Source organism: Danio aesculapii, chromosome 19, assembly GCF_903798145.1.
Source record: "Danio aesculapii chromosome 19, fDanAes4.1, whole genome shotgun sequence".
NCBI lineage: Eukaryota > Metazoa > Chordata > Actinopteri > Cypriniformes > Danionidae > Danio > Danio aesculapii.
In genome coordinates, this window is record NC_079453.1 from 38908141 (window position 1) to 38925324 (window position 17184).

At 39.4% G+C, this 17184-nt stretch overlaps 1 protein-coding gene across 1 annotated transcript in view; it reads left to right on the plus strand.

The window, feature by feature from the left end:
* dlgap3 (discs, large (Drosophila) homolog-associated protein 3) overlaps nt 1-17184 on the plus strand; it is a 299829-nt gene that overhangs the window by 281345 nt on the left and 1300 nt on the right. The window contains exons 5-11 of the mRNA XM_056479735.1: nt 4439-4659; nt 4910-5012; nt 7080-7269; nt 9274-9782; nt 9879-9973; nt 13746-14224; nt 14392-14483. Of these exons, the coding sequence (XP_056335710.1) occupies nt 4439-4659; nt 4910-5012; nt 7080-7269; nt 9274-9782; nt 9879-9973; nt 13746-14224; nt 14392-14483 (1689 nt within the window). The remainder of the gene's footprint in view (nt 1-4438; nt 4660-4909; nt 5013-7079; nt 7270-9273; nt 9783-9878; nt 9974-13745; nt 14225-14391; nt 14484-17184) is intronic.

Below are 17184 nucleotides of genomic sequence, written 5' to 3' on the forward strand. Positions count from 1 at the left end.
CTATTCCCCTCTATTGAATTGCTAGGTTAAGTGAGTCCATAAATTTTATTCAAGGCCTACCTCTTGAACGTCTTTCTTGGTTTCTTGCCTCTGCTTTGGTATCCTATGGTTTTTCATCCTGACAACATGACCGAACCACCTCATCTTATGCCTGTCAATTATATCAGTCAGTGGACTAGTTGGTTTGTCCTGATGTTCTGGTTCCTTACCCGGTCTCTACGTGTTTTGGTAGTGACTTTCCAAAGTACCACATCTCCTTTGCCAGCAATCTGTTGTTCCTGCTGCTAGAAAGTGCGCAAGACTCACATCCATAAGTAAGAGTAGGCACATAGGTGGAGTTCACAGAAATCACAGAAAGGCTCTGTTTAAAGCGTGATATACACTGCATCTGGAAAGTATTCATAGCGCTTGACTTTGTTACAGCCTTATTCCAAAATGGATTAAATTCATTTATTTCTTCAGAATTCTACACACAATAGCCCATAATGACAATGTGAAAAAAGATTTTTTTTCAATTGCTGCTAATTTATTAAAAACAAAAAACAATTACAGCCTCAATTCTTTTTGAATATGATGCCACAAGCTTGGCACACCTGTCTTTGGGAATTTTTGCTCATTCCTCTTTGCAGTACCTCTCAAGCTCTGTCAAGTATGGGAAGCAACTGTGTACAGCCATTTTCGGATCTCTCCAGAGATGTTCAATAGGATATAGGTCTGGGCTCTGGCTGGGCCACTTCAGGACATTTACCGAGTTGTTGTGAAGCCACTCCATTGATATTTTGGCAGTGTGCTTTGGGTCAATGTCCTGCTGGAAGAGGAACCGTCGTCCCAGTCTGAGGTCAAGAGCACTCTGAAGCAGGTTTTCATTTAGTCTCTGTACATTGCTGCATTCATCTTTCCCTCTATCCTGACTAGTCCTATGGTTCCTGCTGCTGAAAAACATCCCCACAGCATGATGCTGCCACCAACATGCTTCACTCTAGGGATGGTATTAGCCTGGTGATGAGTGGTGCCTGGTTTTCTCCAAACGTAACGCCTGGCATTCACTCCAAAGAGTAAAATTTTAGTCTCATCAGGCCAGAGAATTTTGTTTCTTATGGTCTGAGAGTCCTTCAGATGCCTTTTGACAAATTCCAGGCAGGCAGTGGCTTCCATCTGGCCACTCTACCATACCGGCCTGATTGATGGATTGCTGCACAGATGGTTGTCCTTCTGTAAGGTTCTCCTCTCTCTACAGTAGAATGCTGGAGCTCAGACAGAGTGACCATGTGGTTATTGATCACCTCCCTGACTAAGGCCCTTCTCCCCTGATCACTCAACTTAAATGGCCAGCCAGCTCTAGAAAGAATCCTGGTAGTTTCAAACATCTTCCACTTATGGATGATGGAGGCCACTGTGCTCATTAGAACTTTCAGAGGAGCAGAAAATTATCTGTAATTCTCCCCAGCCTTGTGCCTCAAGACAATCCTGTCTCGGAGGTCTACAGACAATTCCTTTGTCCTTATGTTTGATTTGTGCTTTGACATGCACTGTCAACCCTGGCACCTTATATAGACAGGTGTATGCCTTTTTAAATCATGTCCAATCAACTGAATTTGCCACAGGTGAAGTCTAATTAAGCTGCTGGAACATCTCAAGAAAGATCAGTGAAAAGAGAATGTATCTGAGCTCAATTTAGAGCTTCACGGCAAAGGCTGTGAATACTTATGTACATGTGATTATTCCGATTTTTTGTTTTTAATACATTTGCAGCAATTTCATAAAATCTTTATTCACATTGTCATTATGGGGTATTGTGTGTAGAATTTTAAGGAAATAAATGAATTTAATCCATTTTGGAATAAGGCTGTACCATAAAAAAATGTGGAAGAAGTGAAGCGATATGAATACTTTCCGGATGCACTGTACACTCAAATGAAACATACATACTGAACTCAAAGATTGCAGTATGAATATGTGTACACCCTGACACACAGATTTAGTTTTATATTGTCTACGTATTTGAGTGTAGACATGGCAGTATTTGCATGAAATAACAATTTGCTATTCCTTGATATTCTTACAATAATGCTGTATCCCTAAAAAATGAAAAACAAAGGAATAATACACTGTTAAACTGCAAGGACAGAAACAATTATTAAGAGGGAACATCCTCTTGTCAAACATAAACAATACTGGATCTGTGCTCGTCTCTCCTTGCCGTGACTTGAGTTATTGGTTCTGTTATTAAATGTCTAGACACCTTATAGTTGTTGTGCAGCTTGTAATACAGCATTTTAGATTTTGTGTGCACAAAATATGACAGAGAGCACATGCTCCACATTCCGGATAAGTGTGGTGTCAAAAAAACACAATGATACACAGCAATGCTATCAAAAAAGGATATGGCTCTGGAGAGCTGAGTTCATGAAAATAAATAATCTTGCTTCTCCCCTCCATAACCTGCTATCCCACATCTGTGCTCTGTTCATGCCCCACCCGAGGGGCAGCTCTTGAGTCTGATGACAACTCTAAATGTACAGCTGGTGCCTTTCATGCCCATCAGCCAATCAGAATTCATTTTACTCAGCTGCTCTCAGTTCAACTCTGGGTTCCCTCTGGTCATGTTGTGGCCAGAAATCCACAGCTATAATAAGAGTTTTTTTTTCGGATATGATACCAATGTCAGGTATATATAGATGCCACGGCTTGATTTGGAATAAGGGTGAGTAAATGATGACAGGTTTTATTGTGATGAGCTAACCCTTTAATGTGAGTAACTGAATAATTCATTAATCTGATTTGGTCAAATAGAGTGAGTCATTCATTCAAGCTGGCCTATTTAAAAATCATTAAGAACAAAACAAGTGATTCAGTTTATTAATCATCTACAGCCAATTTATTCAACCAATCCAAAGAATCTTCAGATAGTGTCTAAAATATACTTTCTTACTTCCAGGGCCATTGATATTGGTATATACTTCCAGGCCCACACTATATTGGTGTTTCGTAACATCTAGTTTTTATGAGGGGGGGTTGTTAGCCCAGCACTCAATTCCTAACCTGGTGCACCAGGACATACACACATACACTACAGACAATTTAGCTTACCCAATTCACCTATAGCACATGTCTTTGTACTCCGGGGGAAGTCGTAGCACCTTAAAAAACCCCACGTGAACACACAGGGAGAACATGCAAACTCCACACAGTTTCTCCACTCCATTTTGACTTCTTGTCAAATCACCCTTAATTATATAACATTTTTTTACACAATGTAGACTGTTAAAAACACATCACCATAATGATCAGGGAAATACCAAAAGTCAGATACGAAAGCATGATTCTAGTGGAACTTTGGTTGAACTTTGTGGAACAGTCACCTTGTGGAACAGTCAACATTTGAAGTGGATCAAGAAAGTTTTCAAAGATTTTCCTTAGACAAGAATTGGTGTTGTTTAATAGCTTTAGTACAACTTTTATAAAAGATGAGGATCAAATCACTTCAAATTTTGACTATTATATGAAATATATCAGGAATAGCGATAAATGCTAGTGTAGTTCTAGTTAGTTAAAATATGGTTCTGTTCAGTTCAATACAACTGTCAGGCCCAATACCAATTCTACCCCTTAGCCCTTAACCCTACCCCTCATTTTGTGCATTCACGTGAAGGGGTAGGGGTGTCCCAATTTTCTTTAACTTGAAGGCGTAGGGCAAGATAGCCCTTGAAACAGAGATTTTTTAGGACCACACCAAGGGAAGTGTCTGGTATAATGGTAATGTAGTTTTTATATAGATGAATATGGCCACAGTGATGATCTATGGCCATAGTGATGAATATGGCCAGAGTTATGATCTTATTGGTGCATTATATTATCATGTTGTTGCCTTCCACGATTTACTAAAGGTAAATACCAAAAAATAATGCAACTGAAATAACTATGAAGTATTTCATCAATCTCATATGAAGTACATGCTTGCGATGACATATGATGACAGGTGCAGGTGTTGTAGTGGTGTCCCATCTCTTAGGGGTAAAGTTTAAAGTATTAAAAGTTGATAAATCAATTATGAGAAAATTAAAGCCCTCATTTATTCTTTCAAGCTTATCTGAGTTCTTTTGCATGGTTCTGCTCAATTGATTTATTTAACTACCACTGTTTATTAACAACTGTTTATGAAGTTAAAGGTTTGATACTGATTAGAAATTGAAGTGACGATGAGGTCTTAAAATATTCTAGGAAGGTCTTTAAAGTCTTAAAAAGGTATTGAAATTACCTTTAGGATCCCTGCATATACCCTGTTGGGGTAAAAAATAGAATTGGGATTGGGCATAACTGTTTAAAGATGAGCCTCTAAACGGCAGCTCATCTGACCCCAAAGAAAGCTTCTTGTGTTACTATAGAACAACTTCATCCTAATAAAAACCAGGGTCTATGTTCTGTTGATCTCTTGCAGGTGCCCTCAGATGACTGGTGTGGTGGTGGTCCATCCGACAGCGGTGGAGAGATTCCCTGCAGACGTATGCGCAGTGGCAGCTACATTAAGGCCATGGGGGATGATGACAGTGTTGACTCAGACACCAGCCCCAAAGCCTCACCAAAATCAGCCCTCATTGCCCAGAGAGAAGCCTTCCGTCGCTCCGTCAGCATGGATCAACGCTCCTCCACCACATCCAAGTCAGTCGTCAATTGATTTTAAGTTTTTTGTCTTTTCCTGACTCTGTGACCATTTGCATTTTTGTTTTGAAGATCATTAATTATATTAAAGCGTAGGACATTGTACTGTAATGTATATTTATAGTATATAATTGTACTGCTACATTATAGAAGTATAGCAAGAATAGAAGTATAGTGTGTGTTTTATTTTAATGGCAAGTTTAAATGAGAGGTATCAGCTGGAGCTTTAATGGTGTTCTCTTCTCCTCAGGTATTCATGTAAACAGTGTACAGATGCCTACCCAAACAGTCGAACCACACCTAAAGGTCATGCTCGCTCCCGCAGCTACACTCGCTCTCTGACCAGCGCTCAGGTATTACACACTCAAACTATACATAGTTCACATAATAGTTCACATAATATTCATCTTGAGTTATTCAAGTTATTTGACTGTTGATTGGCTGATTGGTTATGTGTGACCAAAGACTATAGAATACACAAGACATGTCACTTGTATAGTTTTGAATGGGAAAAAGTGTAACAGTCAATATGGTGAATGAAGCCCCGCCTACTAGTACAGGAACCAATCATCGATCGCTGATGGAGGGGGAGGAGCTCGGACCAGATGTGAGTTTCTGCAGATTTTGTGTGATTTAAACATTTAGAAATGAAACTAAAGAGACAGTTGTTGTTTAATCGTATTGGTGATTCCTGATACAAAATTCAATCGTAAATTTGGCAAGCAGTTTTGGAGAGTTTGATGTTTCCCTATGTAAACAGAATGCCCAACCATACTGCCCGAGAGGCTTTTCAAAGATGGCCGCCGAGTGAAATGACTTTCCTTAAAGAGACTTTGGCGTAACTACTCTAGATGGTTTAGATGTTCTGGTTACTGTTAGGCTGTCCTGCTAGCTTCATTACTAGGTAGTTGCTAGGGGGTTCTGGGTTATTGCTAGGGCATAACAAAGTGAGGTTTAGATAATTGCTAGAGTGGTTTGGTTGTATTGCTAAGGTAGGGGTGTCCGATAGGTGATTGCTAGGGCATAATAAAGTAAGTTTTCTTGTAGTTGCTAGAGTGGTTTTGTTGTATTTCTAAGGCAGGGGTGTCCAATCATGCTCATTGAATGCCACTGCCCTGCAAAGCGTAGTTACAAATAGCTCCAACACACATTCCTGGAAGTTTACAGGAAGTTTTGCCTATTCCCGAAATGGCATCCAGGACCTTTGCTTTGAGTGTGTACTTTTGTGAGGTAAATCTGCCGTCATCTAAGTGTGAACTTGGCAGAAGTTCTGAAAGCTAATATAATGAATGACACTTTCTACAGCATGGGTCTCCAGTCCTGCTTCTAGTGAGACACCGTCTTACAGAGTCTTACATCAAACTCAGTGTTGAAGCATGGTTGTAACTCAAGTCTGCAAGAAAGTAGTTCACCATGAGCAGGGTAGGAGATCCCTTCCCTACAGTCTTGTGGACATAACGGACACACATGCTCAGAAGCAGTGTTAAGTTCCATGACACTCAAAGTGAACATAAACTATGCCATTTGGATTTGGGTCATTGAGTCTGAAGACCTTTATTAGCCGGTTCTGGAGTGTTTAATTATGGTTGGATCTGAGCAGGTTTAGACACCCCTATGCTTTATATAGGGCATATGTGGTGACTTGGATTGATATGCTCTGTTAGTATGGCACAACTAGGTAATATTTAAGCATTTCTAGATGATTACAAGGGTGTCTTGTGTGTTCTGGTGGTCCATCCTGGTAGTTGGTAGGAAATTGCTTGCTTGCTGTTAGGGAGTTCGATGTGGTAATTGGGACATAATTAGATGGTAACTTGGGCATAACTAGATAATGTCTTGAGCATTCTGGTGGCTGATAGGATGTATTGCTATTTGGTAGGGCATAACTGGTTAGTTGTTAAGGAATTCTATGTTGTTATAAGGTCATAACTAGTTGGTGTCTTGTGTGTTCTGGTGGTCCATCCTGGTAGTTGGTAGGGCATGGCTTGCTTGCTGTTAGGGAGTTCGATGTGGTTATTGGGAAATAATTAGATGAAAACTAGGGCATAACTAGATAATGTCAGCATTCTGGTGGCTGATTGGACGTTTGCTAGTTGGTTGTGCACACCTAGTTAGTTGTTAAGGCGTTCTATGTTGTCATAAGGGCATAACTAGGTTGTGTCTTAAGTGTTTTAGTGAATGATAGGGTGTATTGCTGGTTGTAGGTGGCTGCTAGGGTACATCCAGGTTGTTTTTAGGGTGTTTTACATGAATGTATTTATCAAGCCACAAGAGCACACACCTTGTCTGGTCAGACATGTGCGATCACATTCAGCTGTTACATTAAAAATGTTATTTATTACCTGAACATTCTGGGTTATATCTGGAAACATCTGGACCTCAAATTGAATTGATGCCTGATGTTTATTTTTCGTTGTTAGCTAAGTGACACTCTGAACCTGTTTGGAGAGATGGAATCACAGGCTGTGGAGGCACTGGATCTACCTGGATGTTTCCGCACACGCAGTCACAGCTATGTACGAGCAATCCAAGCCGGATGCTCCCAGGATGATGACTGCCTGTCTGTCTTCTCCATGTCGGTCCCACAAGGGAGCATGAAGGGCGAAGCAGGTGAGTCATCAGCATGTGTTAATGTATGTGTGGGTATACGTACATAGTCTCCATGCTGCCTAAGGGATTAGATTAGTGACTTAATGAGTTTTTGAATCAGTCTCATAGGAATTGCTGGAGAAACACGCTTCAGCCAAAGGATTTAGATCAAAACAGTTTCCCTTCTATCTCTTCGCTCTAAGTAATTTAACACTGTAAACAAATGTTGCGTCGTAAACATTTTAAAATGCTCAAAAAGCTCATGAGACACGTCTGTCTCCTTGACTATCCCTTGGGTTGTAGTCAAGATTGTGGTGGCAGCGTTAATCTCATCAATGTAATACAAAAAAGAACTGATATGACATAATCCAAAGAGAGGAAAAAAGCCAAAATCTGTTTAAAAATTAATTCTGCATGGTTATAATTGCAATCACATTTCATTCTTTCTTTGTATCTTTTGGCTGACTCTCATCCCCCCTCCCCCACCCCCACCCAGCATTGTCCCTTATTCTCTCGTTTAGAGTAGAGAATCTCACAGGAGATTTATTAAAGCCCTTGTGAAGTGTCAAAAGCATCCATCTGCAGTTTCCCAAGGCAACACTTATGACACACACGGGAGTGTGAGTGTTTTTTAAGAGAGAGGGATGAGGAGACGACAAGAGAGATGGAAGGAGGGCTTAGGCATGCTTTTTAAAAACTCCTTTAATCTCCAAGTGTGTCCCACTGAATTTCATTTCTCTGCTACAAGGGGTAGTGAATGTGTGTGTGAGATAGCAGATGTTACCAATGCTATTTTATAAATCTAATCCTTTTTAAGGGTAATATTCGAGTTTGAAGATATAAAGTAAAAATGTACATTATCAGATTTCATATACTGTACCCGTTATTTATATAAAAAGTACATTTGCATATTTTTGGGGGGCTGGGATGGACGTTGGGTGGGTTTTAATTGATAATAGTGCCACTTGCTTGTCTAGGTGTTTTTTAATTGGTCTGCAAACAGGTTTGACCTAGGAAACCTACACTTTAAAACCCAAAAGGTTAAGGTAACGCAAACCGTTTGAGGAAACCAATTCCAACAAACCATTCAAAAACTAAACCAAATGAGTACTGTGAACTTAATCCATTTGAGTAAATGAAGCAATTTGAGCACAGTAAAACCCCATAAATGAAGAACTCAAACCAACTGAGTACTGTAAAACCCAATAAGTTATGTCAACTCAAACCGTTTGAGGAAACTTTCAGTAAATTTTGAGTTAACTACACTCATTTCATTTGATAAAGTTGACTGTTGGGTTTTACCGTGTAGTGCTTGAGACTTCAGTTGCAACATACAGATATACCAGCAACAATTCAGTGTCTGTCTAGGCTATTTTAAGATGTTTAGAGGTGTTGTAGGGCTGGTCAAGCTGGTGGAACAGCATAGTCATGCTCGTGTACCTCAGCACTCCTAATTTCCATACTGGAGAACATCAACCAGAATCCTATGCTAGTCTCAACATTCAACAGACCAGCAATTTTTAACTGGGGTCCTGAATTCACTGTGATGTTGTAAACCCTTGCATCCCCACCATCCTCTTTGTCTTCCTTAATAATGTTTTCCTTTCAGTGGAAAGATAGCACAAAGGAAAAATCTTGTTTAATTCTTCCTGTGCTGAATGTTTTGACTGAACTACCGTTTTAAATGTTTTAAATAAATGTTACTTCTCAGTAACCATAGATATATACACTAGATATCACCTACGGACCCTAAGCATGCGTCAATAGCGCCGCCACATTTGTACAGTGCTCCCAGGACAAATGTCATTACCGCACTAGTCAAGACTAAAGCAATGTGAAAATGCTGGACTTTAGCAAAGTCCTCCACTGCACCTTCGTCCCACATTCATTTCAAAGGAGCGCTACCCTGTACTAAAATGGCGGCTCTAATGACGCATTCCTTTCAATATACAACAATAGCGTAGGCGACATCTAATGTAAATATCTAACAGACTAAGCAAATCCTTTCTATCTTGCTTGTTCTAGTGTTCCCATATAGGAAAGGACCTCCTCCTCTTCCCCCACGAATGTCCAAACCAATGATCTCTGTGACCGCTCAGAGCAGCACTGAATCCACCCAGGACGCTTACTTCCAGAGTACAGGACAACCAGCTCTGGTCCGTCCCAGACAGCACAGTAACTCAGTGGACCTGACGGAGAACAGTGGGGGCCGTACGTCTAGAGGTGGACACTACCTTGGTGGAGGCACAGCACGGGTCAGACAGAGCAGCAACTCCGCAGAGAGTCTGAATGGCAGGGCCCTTCAGAGCATCGCCTATCATAGTGGACCTGGGCCAATGAAACCGAAACACAGCAGCTCGGCTGATAACCTGCTAGAGGGACCCAGGGGATCCAGAGACCGGGTTGGAGGCAGTCTGGGAAAATCTGCTTCTCTGCCTCAAAACAGTATGTCCCTAGCTAAAGCTCTGACTGTTGGAGAAGAGTTTAAACAAGAAGGTCGAGGGAGGAAGTGGAGACCCTCTATCGCAGTGCAGGTATAAGAAGAGACTATCTCTGGAGAGATTCAAACATAGTGAATTCTCTCTCCCCTGTGCAGTATTGTATTAAATGTCTCCTTGTGTGTTTTTCAGGTGGACAGCTCAGAGACATTGTCCGACTCAGACCCTGAAGGGAAAGCACTGAGAGAGGTGCATTCCATAGGGGTTCAGGTGGAGGATGACAAGAGGTAGATCTAGCCTGTATCACTTTTCTCAGTCTCTGAAAGTTTGTAAATGGTGTGCAATGGCAGTTATTTCCCATGTTATTTTTTACTAAAACAGGAAGTTAAAAAAGCCTCCTCACAGGACCATTTCCCCCTGGAATTAACATGCATTTCACTGATCTGATCACAAGTGAGCGGCGGAGGTTTCACTGTTTGATTTTAAAGACATTATGTACAGGGTTTCATCTTACTGTAAAGTCTAATCAATTGACAACCACTGCACTAGCATTTTACATTATTTCAGATCAAATAGACATGGACTAAAAGCTTTCATAGACTCTTAAAATATATTTCCTTTTATTCTTCTGATCAGGGGTGGCTGGTTTATTTCTGAGTTAGGGTGGAGTGTAAATGTTTTACAGTGTTAGATGAGCAAGAGGTGCAGGTGCAAGGTTCACACACACACACACACACACACACACACACACACACACACACACACACACACACACACACACACACACACACACACACACACACACACACACACACACACCAGTAAACGCACATGCAGTGGGTGTAGGTGCTAGGAACATGGAGTGAGGTGAGAGGGTATAATTAGGCAGCCATTACGCAACATGCCAAACTTGTGAAATGATGTCACTGTCACTCATCCAAGAATAAGCTCGTTATGCTTTGTGTCCTGTTATTGTGTCTTAATTACCACTGTCAGTCTCTTTCATTATTTAGAAGAAACCCTGTTGGTTTGAAATCATTAGAGTCATGTTTCTTGTATTTTATTCTATTCATATTTCTGCATTTGGCAGATGCTTTTTGTATAGTTAGTTACTGTATATTTTATTGAATGTACACATTTGATCAGTTCTATGGAGTCAATCTAGGGTCATATGTACTTGCAATATAAAAGAAAGTTTTGCAAACAAAAAATAAAGTATTGAGCAAAAAAAATGTTAAATAATGCAAATCTCCAAAAAAATCACAAAGGGAAAATCGAGTTTTGAAAAATAAAAAGGAATTTTGCTAAAAAAAAATGAAGAACTACAAATAAAAATCAAGTTCTGTAAAAAAAATAATTATATTTGCAATTTTTTAAAACTATACATATATTTGCTAAAAAGAATTTTTCCAGTACTGCCTTTACCAAACCTCTGAAGTCAATTGCAATGCTTATTTTGATTTGCTTTTCAGTCAACCGTGAGTTTGCGATGCTGTCTTCTTTTTGCATCACATTCTGTGCGTTTCACTTTCTGGCCCTGATTTGACAGGAGGGCGGAGTCACAGGAAATCAGCCATGAATCGCTGTCATAAATCTAATTGAGACTAAGTAAAATACCTCAATCCTTTAAGGGGCCGTTTAGATCGTGAAACAGTAAAACTCACAAATAAAAATGAGCATTGAAATTGACTTGAGAGGATTTGTAAAGGCAGTACTGGAAAAAATATTTAGCAAATATATGAATATTTTGAAAACATTGCATATATTTAATTTTTTTCCAATTATTTGATTTTTCTTTGCAGTTCTTTATTTTTGTTTGCAAAATTTCTTTTTTTATATCTCAAAACTCAATTTTCCCTCCGCAATTTTTTTTTTTTTTTTGAGATTTGCATTATTTTCCACGATTTTTTACTCAATATCAATGTTGCAAATATATATGGCCCTAGATTGACTCCATACAGTTCTTGCTTTTCCTGAGAATCAAACAAACCTTGCTGTTGATAACAAGCAAGTGAATAAAAAGCACTAAGATGTCTACTACGATTTTAATCATAATCATTGTGTTTTGCCACAACAAAGCAAAGTATAAACATCTTGTTTGGCGTGCTTTCTAAAAACATCCCATATCAATCATGTGCTGGGTCAGCAGAAGGTCATTTGGAGCTTTGACTACCTTTGGAAATAGTAGAAAGTAGATAAGCTCAAAACACTTGAGACCTGGTTACAACTTGATTTAGTGTCATCCACTTGTGATTTGATTGTGCCATTAGATTTATATTGTACATAATTTACTATATTTCAGTGTTTCTCGATTGCAGTCCTTGCGCCTGCACATTTTGTATGTTTCTCTTATCACATATTCTGTAGAATCCAAAATCCACATTCCATTTCCATTTTGAAGAGAGTGTAAATGTTTCACTAAAAAGCATTTTAGTGAGACATATGTGTAATTATTTAGAGGTATATTTTCACACTGTGTGCATGTTTCTCTAGTAAGTGTCATCTGTTTGTGAAGACGTTATCCATAATGAATGTTCTAAAGCAGAGATGCCCAAACTCATTTGATTTGGCCCACCATCCTATCTGAAAAGAGAGGGAGAATGATGAGGATGTGGTTGGGGTGAATGCCTTTGACAGAGATAGTTATTTCAAAAGTCTACTGAAATTAAATGTTTCAATTAATATTGTAAATGAATCAGATTTTTAAAATGTAAAAAATGTCCCATGACAAAAAGCAATGCTCAACACATTGAGCAAAGGTCAACTCATATTTTCAGCACTGAACTCCATTGTGGTATAAATGAGATTGTTTATGTTTTTACTGTAACAATAAGTTCATTATAACATGTTAAAATTTTACTGCATTAATTAATATAATTTAAAGCTACGTTTCCATGTTATTTTCAAATATTAGGGAATAAATTAGGATATTACCCATGACAAATTTAATGTTATTCGATGTGATATATTCAGTTTGGTATATATTCGGCCCACATCCCTCAATCAAGTTTGGTGTTTGGCCCGTTATAAGAAAAAGTTTGGGCATCCCTGTTCTAAAAGTAAAAATAAAAGGATATAATTTTTGTTGATAAGGTAGGGAGAAATGAAGGAGAGGTAGGGAGCTATAAATAATGTGTTGGGACCCTATCAATCAGAACACAGTTCATGCATGGAACTCTCTTTTAAAAAACTGCTTAACTAAATCAGGTTTAATTAAATGTTTAATAAGAGAGGCATGCAAAAGAGGCATGCAAAAAGCAGACTTCTTGAGAGGGTTCTAGATGCAGACCTGGTGCAGTTGCAAGCTGAGCTGCATGCAATGCTTTTTAATGCGCACACCCAACACCATGCATCGTTTCTGACATTGCAAGTCCGAGACTTTTCAGCATGCATAATCAAAGCTGCATCAAGATACTATTGTAGTTATGGGGTGCTGGCCTGGAATTGACAACCACTGGTATATCACACTTTGGCCCAATCCCAATTTTATTTTTGTACCACTACCCCTTCCCCTTGGCCCTGAAAAACAGGTGTGAAGGGGAAGGGCTTCAAAAGTTACACCTAAGAAATGGGACAGCACTACAGCACCTGCACATGTCATCATATGTCATTGCGATTTCATGCTTCATATGAGATCAGACGTTCGTGACTGCTGTTGTTATTCCAGTTGTGTTTTTTTTTGGTATTTATCTTCAGGAAATCACTGAAGGCATATATTATGTTGTCATAATGATCTAATGTGGCAATAAGATCGTAACTATACTGTGCATTTGCACAGTGGCAATATTCATCTATGTAAACACACCAAAAACAACACACCCTTCACAGGAATGCGCAACACGAGGGGTAAGGGGAAGGGCTAAGGGGTAGAATTGGGATTGGGCTTTACGTCATGTGGAGCGACATTGAATTGAAGGTTTGCATTTTACGAGTTATTGCTTACCATGAAGTTAACACTAAACCTTGGAATTAATAGTATCATTCTCTACTATTTGAAGCTACAGGAATGTCTATATATTAGTCTGCTGGTAACTCTAATGGTCCTGTTGTTTGTTCCAGACGAGCACGTTTCAAACGCTCCAACAGCGTAACAGCAAGTGTCCAGGCTGATCTTGAGACAGAAGGTTTTGGAGGACTGACCGTCCCCACTCAAGACAAGGGCCTGCAGTTTGGCTGCTCATTTCAGCGCCACTCATCTGAACCAGAATCAGCCAGTCAGTTTGCAGAGTATCGCACTGTACACACACAAGGCCAATGGGCCTACCGTGAGGATTACCACAGTGGGTACACCACTGAACCCGGCCCTCCAGAACTGAGGGCCCTGCCCCGCTCTCACTCCCCTCTGCCTCTGGCCCCCGAGCGTGGAGTGGGAGGATGGAGCGAGGGCCCCCGGAGCCTCCCAGATTCAGGCAGAGCCTCGCCTTGCTTACGAGATGGAGAGTTCTTCCTCCGGCTTCTACAGACAGAGGTGGAGAGGATGGAGGGATGGTGCCAGAACATGGAGAGAGAGGCAGAGACCAATGAATTGCCGGAAGAGGGTGAGTGAGGAATAGCAGAGATGATGGTTGGTGCTGGCATGGCATGGACTAGCAGCCTCAAAACACTCATTTTGATTTCACAGGGTCTTGAATCTGCTGTGTTTACCCCACAGAACAGTTCTTTCTGTCTAAATGCTGTTTGTTTTGCCCTCTGATTGGTGTTTTAGTGTTGGAACTCATCAGAGGAGCTGTCGGCAGTGCTCAGATGCTCATGTCACAAAGAGTCCAGCAGTTTTTCAGGATGTGCCAACAGAGTGTGGTAAGTGCTTTGTAATGGCTTCTGTTGTGGGCAAAAGGGACCTTCTTACTTTTTTCTAGAGCCTAAGTAAACTATGTAGTAAAAAAATGCACAAAACCTTTAAAAAAACAGTAAATAAATTAGAATTCTTAATGATTTATGAATAATAAATCACAGATGATCTGTGAATCAGACAGCCTAACCACAAGTTAGCCCATAAGTGGCTTGATGCTTCCTTTCAGAAATACCCAATAAAATCCCCAAGCTTTTAAGCTTTTCAGCCAACAAAAGTTGCATTACAGCAAACAAACTACACCTCTTAAGCATCACCATCATTAAGCATGCATACACACATTCTTTTACAGTCCTGTAGTCCAGAAATGTCTGAAAAATGAGCATTCAGAGAGGAGAGGAAGCATTTCGTTCATCGCACCCCTCTGCCTTTTTTTTATAACAAACCCTCTAATATGAAATCAATGTAGCTTGTACATTTTGCTTAGTTACTTTCATTTGATGCATTTTTTTCTGATTTGTTTTTTCTCGTTTTGTTTTTATTACTATTTTTTGAGAAATTAATCAAATCACATTCATTTTCTACTTAGTACTGTTTTCTAGTGGCCTCATTTTTTGTTACTTCCCTCTTTGATTTTATTCAAGGCTAAATTAATATCATACTTTAAATTTGTTGAGAAAAACAAAAACAAATCTATGATCTGTAATTGACCTTATTCTTCAATGCAGAAGTGCGCTTGTTTTTGTGATTGATTTAGAACAGTGTTCTCAAACTCAATTCCTGGAGGGCCGCAGCTATGCATAGTTTAGCTCCAAGCACCTCCAAATCACACCTGGAGTGCGTTTCCGAAAACCATCGTTTGCCAACTAAGGTCGCAAGTTCCGTCATTACAAACTTAGTTCGTTGATTTGGTATTTCTCAAATCTGTCGTCCCAACAAATATTTGCAAACTGTCCAGAAATGTCATAATGTTTGTCAAACTAAACATGTTATATGACTGTGTATAACATTGGTTTTCACAACATCATGGGCTCTATTTTAACGATCTAGGCGCAAAGTCCAAAGCGCAGAGCCAAAAGCATAAAGGGTGTTTCAGAATTCACTTTTGCTATTATAAGGATGGAAAAATCCGCTCTGCGCCGCGGCGCATGATCTAACAGGGTTGAGCTTATTCTCTTAATGTTTTTATACGCCATGGCGCGTTTGCTATTTACATAGCGGACTTTGTAAGTGGAAAAACTGAGTGCTTCACAAGCGAGAAAACAGTTAAACAGACCATCTGCAGCATGAGAATGAGAGAATGAGCCTCCTCATTCTTTGCTTTCACTTTCACTCTCTTTCGTGGATTAGGAAATGTGATGTACGCACAGAACATTCATTAGCCTACATAATTAATTTTGTGTAAGTGCAAAGATTTGTTTCAAAACTATTTCTAAATTCAGTTCTAATTTCCAGCAAACGAATAAATGAACAATAATAAAGAAGTGTGGTCAAAAAAAATCTAATTTTATATTTTCAAAGTTATATCCAAATAGACATGCTATGCACATATGGTCCAAAACCTGACAGGTAGGCAAATCTAAGCTTGTTTTTAATAAAACAAATATAAATATGCATTTAATAAATAATAATACTACTAATAACATTATACAAAAGCAAATTGTCAAGAATAAATTGAAAAAGCCTCCCGAGATAAAGAAGGTATGAAGGCAGTGTTTCTTAAATTTATGTAGAAAATAATAATTTTTGTAACATTTTAATTCTTTAATTCTTTTTTATTTGTAAAGATACTTGCATATTGCTGTACATCCTGTGTGTATTAGCAATGTGTAATCGAGGCGCACAACTAACGCTCTTTGCGCTGGACTTTAGACCTGCTCTCAGCTGGTCTATTGTGCAGTCCATTTTAGTTCCTCAAAACAGCAACGCGCCAACAATGCACCTTAACGTGCCTCTTATCTAGGCCGAAACACCCATGAGTCCACAAAGTAGCGCAAATGGATTTGCTTTTTAAACAACACGGCGGAAAACTGGAAAATTATGGTCTGAAAATAGCAATGCATCATAAAAACACATGTTGCTCCTTATTGCGCCATGTGTATGATAGGGCCCATGTTTTTTGAAGTTTACACGGATAATAAATGCAGCTAAATGCAATAAATGCAACAACAAATTAATGGATTTTAAAACCCATTTTCCAAAGTTGCCATTTTCAGGCCTCCAAAATGATGTTGTCATTTTAATGAAAGCCTAAACTCTTAAAAAGGTTTTTTTTGTTAGCTTGTTTTTTAGTTAGTTAATTTGATGTAAATTCCCCAATGCCACTGACGAACTATGTAGTCCCATTACTTGCTAGCAACTGCCTTTGTAAGACAAATAAATAAATCTTTCTAAAAAATATTTTAAGACGAGCCGACATGGTAGCTTAGTGGTTTGCACTGTCACCTCACAGCAAGAAGGTCGCTGATTTGACTACTGGCTGGGTCAGTTGGCATTTCTGTGTTGAGTTTGCATGTTCTCCCTGTGTTGACGTGGGTGCTCCAGTATAGGTGAATTTGGTAGGCTAAATTGTCCGTAGTGTATGAGTGTGAATGAGTGTATGTGGATGTTTCCCAGTGATAGGTTGCAGCTGGAAGGGCATCCGCTGCGTAAAACATATGTTGTATAAGTTGGCGGTTCATTCCGCTGTGGCAACCACTGATTAATAAA